Here is a 14529-nt window from a genome sequence, read left to right on the forward strand (position 1 = left end):
ACATAATCTTTCTAAGGTGGCATACTCCTATTAGTTTAGAGTCTCTATCAATCCGCCCGGATGTTCTCCTAGCTCAGGAAAACTGCCAAATTCAGTAGGAAAAATCTTTTTTGACCTGTTAGCAATGAGGATTTGGTTTCTTGTGGCTTGCATGTTGGACAACATGAATGGAAGAACACGTGGTGCAAAAAATTGAGTCAATTTTAGATCCCTTTGGGCTTCGCAGGAGCAGCGTACGAAAATTGTTTACTACTGAGTGAAGGGGTTTGTTTACAAGTGACGACAACGTCCGGCTCGGCTAGCAAAACATCTACATGGTCATGATACGGAAAATTGATGGTGCCATGAAAGGCTTACTTGTCAAATTTACGGTAGCAAACCAGCAAAAACTTTAACTTTGCATAATTTCTGATGTAGCCAAGTAATATTTGCACGAAGTTGGCTCAACCACCATTTCTGTTATGTCGTGTAACACATTGCCCGCGTTAAGGATTCATAAGTGTGAGGTGCTGCTGGGAGAGAGAGATCGGTGGAGAGGGTTGGGGTAGAAAAAGGGTCTTTGATCACGTGATAATATTGTGCAACATACAGGGGAATGTCCACGCGGTAGAAATTCCAATATTAATAGTAAAAATGTCAAGAAAAAAAATGAGAAGAAATGTAGTTGAAAAACGGATATTTAATAGTCCCTTTCCCAAAAAAATTGTGGCAAAACGCTATTAGTAGAAATTCAAAGTTAATTATACTAGTAGTCAAATTCGGAGATAAAAAGTTGAATTTTTAACATCCCATTTTGGTCGTCTTCCTTAGCATCAACAGAACTAAAATTATTTTTGGGAATACCCCAAACCTGTACTGATGTTCTAACCAGCGCCTTTTAATACCTTCCTACACCACTGCACTAGCTATTTTGGCCCCTTTGCACCAAGGGAGTGAAAAGACCAAATTATTACAAAGAGTGGAAGGTAAGCTTTTAACTGAGTGTTGTGCAATACAGTCCTGACAAAACCTTTGCACAAATTCTCTTTACATGTATATGTCTTTTCATTTTGTAAATTATATCTAAGTTCTTTTTAATTTCACATTTGAAAGCTGATGGCAGATTCCTGGATGATGAGACAAGGTAGTTTGGATAAAGATTTCTCACATTCAGAGCAATGATTAGTTAGCTTCACTGCATTATTGTACACAGGAAAGTTGTATAAAATGAAATAAATGAAAGCCAAATAAAGGAGTGAAAACAAAATAAATGATTGTGATGATGTTGTGATAAATAGCCTTACTTTTGATATATATAACAATTCTTTTAGCTTCTTGCAAAGTTAGTGAATAGCCCAATCAGTTCTTCACACAAATTGTTACTTTGCAACATTTACTATAATCCTCCCCTCCCACCCCCTCCCTCCAAGGCCCCAAGTAACTCTGCAACTGCATCTTAGCAGTCAATATATGCTAAATGCAATGTTCAACTATCTGAAGATTTACCAAGTACTGTGCTGAAACCAAACAAAGGCAACTAAATGACAACTTGAACTTGCCTTCACAGTTAATGCCAGTTCCTATTTCATCTGACCTTCTTATGCAAAGTACTATGCAATGCTAAATGCCCATGTTATTGCATTTTGATGTCAAAGTAAATAACTCTCACTAAAATATAAATAAAATTAAACCAATGAAACAATTGCAATGAAACTTAAAAAAAAACATATCCTGAGAGAAGTTGAAGTAGATTCATTTCCTGAAGGATGTAATAGTGTTAATACAACCCACTGCTTTCTAACACTTTTTGGAAGACCAAGATGCCACCTTGCATTTTATTGGTATTGTTATATGGAAAGGTTCAGATCAGTGAAAGTGGACCCAATCTTGGTGGGGGCTGAAGGGAGGTTGGGGTGGGGATGGATCACTAACTTTGATATGCAGTGGGGCACGTGACAAAGAGTGGACACTTTTAGTTTATGAAATAGAACAACCTGGACAACAGGAATTTCACAAAATTAGTGAGAGGGTGTGCTGCCTCTGTGTCCAGGCAGTTGTGAAGATCAATGAATTTAGACCATAGTATAATTACTTTAAAGCAAGCATCAGGGTTTGACACAACTTCAAGAATCTTACTCAGAGAGCACACAAACTAAGTTGATAACAATACTACTAAATGTGAAATTTTGTGAAAAGCTAAAGAGAGTTCAGTCAAGCGATCTCTGATCAAAACATGGAGTTATTTCCCAAGTATCTTAAACAAAACAGGAACGTTTGACAAGACTAGAGGGTGTGCTTTGTCTTTTAATAGATAAAGGGGCATCCGATGATAAGTTCCCACCATGGGTGTTTGTATGGTACATCGCCACCATCATCCATGGGTGTCTGTATGGTACATTGCTACCATGGGTGTCAGTATGGTACATCGCAAGTACCCAACATTCCTAGCATGTGTGATGAATCAAAGCTTTGCCATTAAGGGACTATGCACCCTGTTTCCCATTTTGATGTAAGCTAGATACTCATCCAGACACTCTATATATTCTACAGTATGATCCTTCATTAACTCCACATGTTTAGAATCTGTCCACTTTTGTAGCATAACCTGAATGCCTCGATCTTCCCAGGCGCGAGCGATGCTCTCTACCGTTTTTGGGTCACTCATCCGGTCCACTGTAGAGTATAGGAGCAAACTTGATGTCAGAAATGGATTGTCATAGAACAGCTGTATAGCGTCGTTGTAGAGATCCACTGTATGAGATTTGGTCAGATTAAAATATGTTAAGATAGTCCCTTGTATCAGCTTTTCTAGGGCTACATTGTTTGCTACAGTTTTTGAAACTCCCAAAGCCATTTGCTTAACTCCTCCACACACAATGCTGTCAAAGATGTTCCCCTTGACATGGTCTCTGAGGTAACTAGTGTGCTGAGGGTTCTGAAGCGCTGCCATAACGATCATCGTATAAAGGTAGGCTCCAATAGACATACCATGGACGACTAGATCGCAATCCACCTCTGCCTGCAAATATTCCAAAACCTCTTTGGAAAGAGAGAATGCGCTCTTTGGCCAGACAAAATATTTGACTTCGTTCCAGACTGTCAAGACGTTGAAGCCTCTGTGCGCATAGACGTCCTCGAATCGACGTGCAGATTTTCCAGTGACAGTGATCCATGGTAAAAATAAAACTATGGGTGTCTTTCCCCTTTCTGAAAGAATACAAACAGGAGGGAATTGATTGCTCCATTACAATAATTGTATATATCTTGAGTCAGTAACCTAACCTCAGGTCTACTGATATATAAAAGTTAAAAACTGACATTTGGTTGAAATCAAATCCACCAGACCGAGACAAATCTTTTAAATGTCAGAAGTCCCTTGCAAAATCTATGACATTAGAAGTTTGTCTTTCTGGATGAGATTAAACTAAATTAATTACTCAAAGTAATTAAACTGTTCGACGTTTTTTATCAAATCAAACAATATTAGCAACCACTCAATAATCCATTTCCCTTTTTATTATCTTACAGCTTGGTAGTTTTAAGTAATATTTGACCCTGATGATACTACGAAGACCTCTTTGCAATGTGTACGATCACTCATTTACAATTGCTCAGCTTCCAAATACAGTACATCACATATACTGTAAGTAATAACACAGGAGGACTAGGCATAACAAGAGATCTCAAACATAGGACCACCAGTACTGGTTCTGTAGTTGTATTCAAGTAATTTAATACTGACTCCCCACCACAAAGTGGAATACTCCTGCCAATTCACTACACAGTGTTTGATCGATAACAGCACAAACATGCTCATTGTGTGAAATGCTACACTCACTATCATATAAACAGTGACTTTCACAACCTCCATTAGCCTCCTCCAAGTTGATTGAAACTTCAACTGCAGTGTGTCGACAAATTGCTTAGCATTTCCCTCTGATTTCATTACAATTAGTTGTCAATAACTTATTTGTGCATGATATTGTACTAAGAAGCTTAATACCACATACTGTACTTACATGTGATTCCTACACCATAGTTTACTGTAAGCTCAACTTACAACTGTTACCACCACAATGTGCATAATAACACACACCCTTACAGTGCCATTATTCTACCTTCAGCTAAAATGCAGAGCTGTGCTTCAAAACAACAATGCCATGATATGAAGTCTCCACAGATGTTTATATTGTGATCTAAACTGGTCCCTATATAGGACAATCTATGCTATCTATGGTCCCTATTGGAGCATGTCCTTGAGACCTTAAAAGTCCTATCATGCCTTTCTGAGTGCACTAACTAACTTCAAATTATTCTAATTGTTTCAGCCTACCAGATGATATGCCTTGTTACCCAGACCTATGAACATGAGCTCATACTACAGGTTATACTACAGGTTTTTATTGAGAGCTGCCTGTCTCTTTGTGTACACATGTATGTAAAGTTTATATTCACCCGTTTCTTCCGGGTGGTACTGATGGTAAATCAAATGCTGGGTGACTTTGGACACTTTTCTTTCAAGTGGTGCCATGGACGCCATGTGCCTGTTCTGCTCTCGACTCACAGCTGCTTTGAGAAACCCTGAAGAATTCTGCTCAAAAGAAGCAATGTGAAAGTTAGTTCACGGCTGCCAGAACTTATATTACTGTACATAGTGTAGCAGGACAGTAAGATGTACAGTGAACAAACGAAAAACAAACAAGAACAGAAGGAACAATCAATATCAAGTTTAAAGCTGAGAATAAGCAAGACAAATGATCTATAGTTATTTGTAAAAATAAATTTACTGTAAAACTTGAGTCAATCACTAAACTTCTATCAGGCATAGACATAATTTGGTCATATTGAATCACTGAAAGTATTGCCAGGATGAAAGAAAGAAAGTCAGGTCTACGTACAGCCGATTATTTGCTTGAGGTAGAGCACTTTATTTTGAAACAATTTCATATAGATTAAGTTTAATATTGTGTCCACCTTAGGTCAACTCAAGCAGTGCGATTAGTAGTATTAGGATATTCCCAAGGAATGTCTGGATTAATGATTCATTATATATTGAATTAACAGTTAAGGAGGTCAAATTTTGACCTTGCATGGTCAAGTCTTGATAGGGCTTCAACACAAAGGAAAACAACAATTAATACTATAGCTAAATATGGACAGTACAACAAGAAGTATATATTTACTAAGTTATTGAGCTGAAATTAAAACACAATTTTAGTTCTTTTTGAGAAAATAAATGGGGCAACACACAATATTACTCAATTTATGGTAGAATGATCAGAAATTTAGCAATCAAATACAATCAGAGAATTTTGCTTACCTGCACTGATGGAACAGGTCTGCTGCTGGATAAACAATTTATGCTGGTAGGATGAAAAATCTTCTTCCAGTGTTGATATAGTGCTGGTCTCATTCCTAGTGCTACTTTGCTCATTGTGACAGTATCTTGCAGTACAGCACAGTAGTTTGGCTGTGAATCCTAACTCACTGCACACACTGGTCTGCATGTAACAAAGTAAGTGCAAAGGAAAAAAAAAAATTCTGTATCAAAGAAGAATCAACAATGATTTTGACTGCTTGTACTGTATATCTTAAGTATGTTGATCTTCAGTAAATATGAACAAGTCTGGGAAAGATAATTGATATATTTACTTTTAGTAGAGGCTGGTTGTGTAAGACTACTAAACTAAATTGCTATTAAATTAATTCTTTCCAGTAATACTCCTGGCTGTGAATGCAGAAAAGATGGGAAATTGTGAAATTTATTTAATTCTTTGTGGTGTAAACATTGAACTTTGTATGAGGTAATGGGTCCCTTTAAATATGTTCAGTACACATAAATGTGCTTCCTCAGCGAAGTTCTTTAAAAATAATAATAATAATATAACAACATCATTAAATACCAAGAAATTTAATGTTCTTTTTCTCTCTCTCTCTCTGTTCATGCAGATGTTGCATAATTTTCAACAGTTGTGGACAAAATTTGCATCATATAGCTGTGCAACGTACAGTGTACCATTTGAAGCATGAGAAGTAGGCCTGAATAAGATCTACCCGGTTTTAACTATGTACCACCACCCTACATTATATTCATGATGTTGGCCAAGCTACCTTATGCGTCCAGAATTCACTTGGATGATCGTAAATAGGTTAAAATACTAACCTTTGTTTTTATGCATGCATAACAAGTTCAATACAAAAGTTCTAGAAAGAATAATAAGGGGATATTTCTTTCATTCTTAAAAAAAAATAGCAGACGTGAGTAAGCTTGTAATTATACACAAAAGAGGATTCTTTGATAGTGATGATTTGAACAGAGCTTTGGAAATAAAATTTCATATCATATCATATTTAGACTTCACCTTTGTGCAAACAAAATTGGAAGACATGCTAGTAGGCCTACACTTTAAGGTATGCCCCTCTTTATTTCTATGGGTATGCCCCATTGCTATGGTAAAATCATGTCATTTCAAACGTGTGTCATAATAAGCTAGGCCTAGGTCTTTAACAGATATATTTCACTGCACATTTCATTTCAATTTGCACTGCTCTCTCAAGCAGCAGTCAATTGTCCACTGCTGTTGGTGACCAAAGGTGGTGTTCGAAACTGCAAGCCCCCAATGACAAAAATATATCCAGGTAGGATAGAACTAGGCCTTCATTATAGTGTCCCCACTAAACATGTACGCCTAGCCTACTATGGTAATGCAAGATCACTCTGGCTATGGGCCTGGCCCGAGATATAGCATTAACACAAAACGTTTTTGGATACAATGCCTAATTCGCACCATTCAACCACATAGTCTCAATATCCAAGAAGGGAAATTATTGTTCCATACATTGCTCACTTGTTCAATTTAAATCTCTGTTCATCTGTGTCTAAAGTGTTCTTACCTTTTTTTCAGTTTGCCACTGAAGAAGATCCTGCTGGGCCCAATTGTCAGGCCCTTTTAACTTTTATATATTATTATTATTGCCTCAAAAACATACGTAGGATACGGTATTGTGGTGGTCATAAATTGGCTTGAATCAACATGCATACGCTTTCTGGTCACTTCGCCCAATAACCATTTCGCCCAACTGCCATTTCGCCAAACTAGCATGGTCATTTCGCCCGGAAGCAGGACACTTCGCCCAACAACCATTTCGCCCAACTGCCATTTCGCCCAACCTTACCATTTCGCCCAACCAGCCTGGTCATTTCGCCCAACCAGCCTGGTCATTTCGCCCAACCAACCTGGTCATTTCGCCCAACCAGCCTGGTCATTTCGCCCAACCAGCCTGGTCATTTCGCCCAACCTTGATTAAATATGATACTTCAAAAGGAAACGTTCAGGAATTGTTAACGTTACAGGATACAAACCGAATATTCAGGAAACTTGAGGATCGATCAGTGTGTTAGGTGTTAAGGAAACTTGATGTCGTGGTTAAATTGATTAGGCCTACTTATGTGATTACATATGTGGTTACATTGATAAAGTGGTTACATTGATTAAATATAGTACTTCAATATTACGGACGGGTTTTATATATATATATTTTTTTCAATTTAATAAGGAAACGTTCGGGAATTGTTAGTCAGTAGGATGGATCAATGTTTTAGGGGTTAGGTTTGATAGGTTTTTATGAAGACCGATTCCCCTGTGTTTGTATAATAATATAACTTCCATTGTATGCGTAAACGCCTAAAGTAGTGTAATCCTCCCATTATACCCGAAATAACTGCTCAGACTCCGATCGATATCGAGCGGACCTCACTTTTTTATTTACCTATTACGAAGTAACCTAACCCAAAATAAATCAAATTGAACTAGTGGAAAAGAAAAAGTAATATTATTCTGACTGAATATTAGTAAAAATAAGGTTGGGCGAAATGACCAACACGGTTGGGCGAAATGACCATGCTGGTTGGGCGAAATGACCATGATGGTTGGGCGAAATGACCATGCTGGTTGGGCGAAATGACCAGGCTGGTTGGGCGAAATGACCAGGCTGGTTGGGCGAAATGGCAGTTGGGCGAAATGGTTGTTGGGCGAAGTGACTAGAAAGCATTTCGCCCTACCAGCCTGGTCATTTCGCCCAACCAGCATGGTCATTTCGCCCAACCTTGTTGTTCATTTCGCCCAACCTTTTTTTTTTACTCATATTCAGTCAGAATAATATTACTTTTTCTTTTTCACTAGTTCAATTTGATTTATTTTGGGTTAGATTACTTCGTGGTAGGTAAATAAAGTGATGTTCGTTCGATATCTATGAGGCGCCATGTGTGACAAAATTATATACCAAATATATTGATTATAACCCCTCATATATATTAGTTATGCCGCAATATATATAACTTACTCGTACACCTCATATATATAGGTTATGCATAACCTATTTACATTATGAATAACATATATATCACAATAAGTCATATATATTTGTAACTATAATCAATTTGTATAATATAGGTCCGTACGGCTTTCCGTATAATTTTGTCACACTCGGCGAGCTCATATATATATATATATATATATATATATATATATAGGTTATGGACACGTGAGCAGCACGCGAATGAGCGGTGCCATGTTAGACACTTGTGATACGTGGGCGGGGCGTATGCAAATTCGGCAAAGCGCTGCAAAGTAGCTGGACGAATATGCCATTTACACACTGTACTATATAATACTATTACTAGCCTAAGTAGTAAAACTAAAGTTACACCTATAGGTCATCGCCATGTCTAATTTGAGTGAACACGATTTTTCGTCTCTGGTAGAAAGGTTGGTAATATTCATGACATCAGCACCAAAATCAATAGGGATCATATACCGCGAGGAGCTTAATGAGATATTGTGACTATGGCCCTGTGTCACAGACATATCATTTCACAAATCATTTCACACATGTCTGGACACATAAAATACTTCATGAGGTTAATATAACATTGTGGAAAAATGTATCACATATGCACCAAAAGGACATGGATCATAGTTGAACTCTGCATATGTTGCAGTCTGTATGACCTAATTCTTAATCATTCATTCATAATGTTCATAACCATAATTTAAACATGTAAAATAGCTGTATGCAACTTACCATAGATTTGCTTCCAAAATCTAGAGTGATTCAAATTGTAATGTGATTATGTTATGATTATAGTATTTACAGTGCACAAGTCCAAATACAGAAAATATGAGTTTTTAAATAATTCCTTTTAGTGATGTACTAGAAATTCAAGAAGCATTACATTGCCATGTCATACCCATTGAACAAACACGGTACGATAGCTACAACTTATCTTTACATCTTGTCCTGTATTCAGGATAGTCATACTTTGGAACGGTTTTTATTTCCAGCAAAACAAATAAATTGTTCATATCTAGAGGAAATGACTTGAGCAAACATATGTGATGTATCAGATACGCCGAGTCTATGTTCTTTAATAATTTTAAATTACCTAACAGGCGATCTAAACAAAATTTGGATTCCAATAATTCATATTTCAGGATAAACTAATACCCTTTTTAATGCATAAAAAGACTTCTTGTGTATGTAAACATGACGACAGATCTGTTTGCTCAATTATTTTGATCTGGGCATGTGTAAGTTGTTTAAAGGTGAACTGGACTGAAATGAAATCCATTAATTACCAATTCTGAGTGTCTACATCATTTTCTGCAACCAGTTCTCTTACAAGTAAGCGAGTTGTGGTATACAATTGATACCCATGGCTTCCAGCGTCCTCAAGTGGATTGCCTGTTTCCCTCAGTATTGCAAGTTGATCTCTTCTAAGTGAATACTGAGTTTCGGGCACTTGTATTTCATGGTCTACCTATACGCAGGTGGATCTCCTTCTGGGTAAATCCCATATAATTCCCAATTCTCATTTCTCTCAAACACACTCTCAATACCAGTGTAAGATATTCGTCCAGCTACTTTGCCGCGCTTTGCCGAATTTGCATACGCCCCGTCCACGTATCACAAGTGTCTAACATGGCACCGCCCATTCGCGTGCTGCTCGTGTGTCTATAACCTATTTATATATGAGCTCGCCGAGTGTGACAAAATTATGCGGAAAGCCGTACGGACCTATATTATATATATATATATATATATATATATATATATATATATATATATATATATATATATATATATATATATATATATATATATATATATATATATATATATATACATCGATTATAATAGCAAAATATATGACTTACTATGATATATATGTTATGCATAATGAAAATAGGTTATGCATAACCTATATATATGAGGTGTACGCGTAAGTTATATATATATTGCGGCATAACTAATATATATGAGGAGTTATAATTAATATATTTGGTATATAATTTTGTCACACATGGCGCCTCATAGATATCGATCGGAGTCTGAGCAGTATTTCGGGTATGATGGGAGGATTACAATACTTTAGGGTGTTACTAAAACGAATGACAATTGCGTTACACATAACGAATGACAATATGTTGTACACACTAAAAAATTGCGTTGACTAAAACGAATGACAGTAATGACAGCACAGACATTTGCTTCAACCGGATATCACAGTTCAGACTTTGTGGGTATCTAGATCTAGTAAAGTACGGACAAGATAAAAACGCACATTACAGTAAGCGAAATTGTAAGTCTGATTTTAAAAAGTAAAATTTAACATCATTTTTCCGATATTAATTGTTAGAAACTAACAATACTATAATCTTGAAACGGCTTCAGTTATCTTTCTATATAAATCTACAGAGGTAAAAAGCACAGCACTAAGGCGCATTCTCACACAAAAACTCTCCCTGTGGTTTCTATCCGTAAATTACACTAAAAACCTGCAAGCACGTTACCCACGTAACATGCGATTTTCTTCAAATCATTTTTGCGCAGAAAACCAATAACCAACCGCATTTACTCCACTCCGTTAATCATTCTATCTCTTCTTAACACTGTCCTTCGTTGTCATTCGTTGTCATTCGCAAATGATAATTAACCCTGTACAAAGTCAATTGTCATTCGCTGTCATTCGTTTTAGTTTGGCGGTTACGCATACAATGGAAGTTATTTTATTATACAAACAAAAGGGGAATCGGTGTTGAATAATATCACCTTTTCTTTTTCACTAGTTCAATTTGATTTATTACACTACTTTAGGCCCGAATTCCCGAACGTTTCCTTATTAAATTGAAAAAAATTAAAATATAAAACCCGTCCGTATAATATTGAAGTATTATATTAAATCAATGTAACCACTGTATCAATGTAACCACGACTTCAACTTTCCGTAATATTCGGTTCGTATCCCGTAACGTTAACAATTCACGAACGTTTCCTATCAAACCTAACCCCTAAAACACTAATCCATCCTCAAGTTTCCTTAATATTCGGTTCGTATCCCGTAACGTTTACAATTCCCGAACGTTTCCTTATTGAAGTATGATATTTAATCAACTTAGGTTGGGCGAAATGACCATGCTGGCTGGTTGGTCGAAATGACCAGGCTGGTTGGGCGAAATATCCTGCAGGCTGGTTGGGCGAAATGGAAGCAGGACACTTCGCCCAACAACCATTTCGCCCAACTGCCATTTCGCACAACCTTACCATTTCGCCCAACCAGCCTGGTCATTTCGCCCAACCAGTCTGGTCATTTCGCCCAACCTTGATTAAATATGATATTTCAAAAGGAAACGTTCGGGAATTGTTAACGTTACAGGATACGAACCGAGTATTAAGAAAACTTGAAGTCGTAGTTAAATTGATTATATATGTGATTACATATGTGGTTACATTGATAAAGTGGTTACATTGATTAAATATAGTAATTCAATATTACGGACGGGTTTTATATTTTTTTTTCAATTTAATAAGGAAACGTTCGGGAATTGTTAGTCAGTAGGATGGATCAGTGTTTTAGGGGTTAGGTTTGATAGGTTTTTATGAAGACCGATTTCCCTGTGTTTGTATATAATAATATAACTTCCATTGTATGCGTAAACGCCTAAAGTAGTGTAATCCTCCCATTATACCCGAAATAACTGCTCAGACTCCGATCGATATCTAGCGGACCTCACTTTTTTATTTACCTATTACGAAGTAACCTAACCCAAAATAAATCAAATTGAACTAGTGGAATAGAAAAAGTAATATTATTCTGACTGAATATTAGTAAATATAAGGTTGGGCGAAATGACCAACACGGTTGGGCGAAATGACCATGATGGTTGGGCGAAATGACTATGATGGTTGGGCGAAATGACCATGCTGGTTGGGCGAAATGACCAGGCTGGTTGGGCGAAATGACCAGGCTGGTTGGGCGAAATGGCAGTTGGGCGAAATGGTGGTTGGGCGAAGTGACTAGAAAGCGGCGAAATATCCAGGCTGGTTGGGCGATATGGTAAGGTTGGGCGAAATAGCAGTTGGGCGAAATGGTTGTTGGGCGAAGTGACCAGCTTCCATGCATGCACTGACATAGGGCTCATGGAAATTTGTACACGACACTATAAACCAAAGTAAAGGTGAAGGCTGACTAACAAATAACAGTATACAGTAACACTAACAGTGCTACGATTAACAATTAGTTGCTTGAAGAACCGCCTTGGTTCGCCGCCTTGGCCTATTACGCTATGCATGCTATTATGTGTAGTGCAATTAGGTCATGTACACATACGAACTGGGAAGATCAATATGCCAACTTGTACTTCGTTTGCATGTTAACCCATTTAGCAGTACTTGTAACTACAAGGGCAAGGTAACCTCGCGTTCTCGTGTGATAACTGGTGATCATTTTAATTGCTTGAAATAGACACACCTCATTGTTGCAAATTCTGAAGTGATACATGAGAAAACTGACGTGGAACTTCTGACAAATGTTGACTTCTGCTCTTCGGAAGTCGATCGCACCATATCTTTGACCTTTTGTACGTTGTAGAGACAAGTCAAGAAAAAACCCCACAACTTCACACCATGGTTGTGTACGAAACCGGCCCGGGCATTTTCACTTCGACCGTTACTTACAAAGTGATCGCCGTCCTCGGGGAGTGTCTAAGGGGAGGGGTGCCCCTCTCCCCATTGAGATTTTTGTGAAGTTAAGGAATGCCTAGATGCAAAATTGTGCTATATTTCTCAATTTTGTAGGTTACAATATTCCTTTAAAAAAGACCCAAAAATAATTTTCCAGAATATATATATATATATATATATATATATATATATATATATTTTAGACTGGATTTTATTTAGTTTTTCAAGCATTTTGTGACAACATGCTTGAAAGAAATGGAAAAAAAATCCACTGACGGATGGGTTGACAATAGCACGTTCCTTGTTACGAAGTAACAGACTAAACATGGTGATTTCATGAGCTGATTCCCAAATTAAAAAAAAAATGTCTACACAGCCCGTCTTTATTATATTAACTACTGTGAAAATGGGCTGTAATTTTTACCAAACTCCCCAGCCCACGCCCAAATGCCTGTGTGGCCAGTCCGCCACTGGTTGTGTATGCTCTACTGATTTATTACTCTCATCTGTCACAGACACAGATGGCATTCCTGCATGTAAGAGTTGACACACATGGTACAATGTACTTAGTATCACATAGGCTTAGCTATTCTTAGTATTAGTGACTTTTTATCTACCCAGTATCATACAGTACAGAAGTTAATAGCATGATTTACATTCATGTACCCTTCAAAGTAGTATTAATATTCGGCATAAGTTTTGTTCTAATAAGGGTTGTGGATGAGTTGACCAATTTGCCTGAGAAAGTTGTGTGTTCGAGTTTTTTTCTCACCAATATAGGGTCCTTGATTTGGACTTGAGTGTCCCTCCTGATCATTTTTTTTCTACTAAACTTAACTACATTAGGCGCAGAACTACATCGTGGGATGAATTTCCGTAATGGTAAACAAAGAAAGAAACTACATTTTCTTGTTTTCTACAGCAACCAGTGCAGCAGCATGACGTTGAGTTCTTGGGAAGTGAGCCCTCATTTCGCAAAGTTGGTGTCCAATGGGGAGATTTTTCTTGAAGTTTTTAGAAAGCCTATTTCATGTCTTGTTTGTTCTTCAAAGTAGTTCAATGATAATGTGGTATATGAAATTAAAATGTGATCGTTTGATTGTGCCATGCATGACACTAGTTTTGCTAATTCAAAAGCAACCAGCTGAATGATCCAACAACAGTAGAGTATTTCACAAGTTAGAAAGTTGAGAAGGGGCAGAAACTGTATACATGGTTCCACCCCTACTTTCAATAGGTATTTCCTTCTCCGTTGTCTATGGCACTAGGAAAAGTCAGTGTTCATATCAGAATTGGTAATAAATGACTACCCCTCCCTTGGACAACATAACATCTAACCACCCCGTCAGTAAGATTATAACCCACCCCCATCTCTCTTGAATTTATGGGATCTTGAGTTGGCAGGAAGTTAAGTATGCCAATCAGTGACCATGTTAGTTTTTCCTGGCATAATCGTAGGGAATAATGATGTGCTTTGAACAACACAGATATTTGAGTATGAAAATAGAAATCAATAAAAGAGAGAAA

General features: G+C 37.3%; 1 protein-coding gene across 4 annotated transcripts; it reads right to left on the minus strand.

The window, feature by feature from the left end:
- Positions 1-659: 659 nt before the first annotated feature.
- On the minus strand, positions 660-7291 carry LOC139978829 (uncharacterized). 4 transcript variants are annotated; one of them, XM_071989347.1, is made up of 4 exons: positions 7156-7291; positions 5300-5480; positions 4435-4570; positions 660-3186 (listed from the first exon to the last, which is right to left on the minus strand). In XM_071989347.1, the coding sequence occupies exons 2-4, from the start codon at positions 5411-5413 to the stop codon at positions 2441-2443; spliced, it is 996 nt and encodes a 331-aa protein (XP_071845448.1). In that variant the 5' UTR covers positions 5414-5480; positions 7156-7291; the 3' UTR covers positions 660-2440. The 4 variants fall into 4 exon arrangements, with proteins under 4 accessions (XP_071845448.1, XP_071845449.1, XP_071845446.1 ...); XM_071989348.1 differs by lacking the exon at positions 7156-7291 and adding an exon at positions 6874-7130 and having other exon boundaries at positions 5300-5501; XM_071989345.1 differs by lacking the exon at positions 7156-7291 and adding an exon at positions 6874-7129.
- Between the last annotated feature and the right edge of the window lie 7238 nt (positions 7292-14529).

This window comes from Apostichopus japonicus, chromosome 13, assembly GCF_037975245.1.
Source record: "Apostichopus japonicus isolate 1M-3 chromosome 13, ASM3797524v1, whole genome shotgun sequence".
NCBI classification, from domain to species: Eukaryota; Metazoa; Echinodermata; class Holothuroidea; order Aspidochirotida; family Stichopodidae; genus Apostichopus; species Apostichopus japonicus.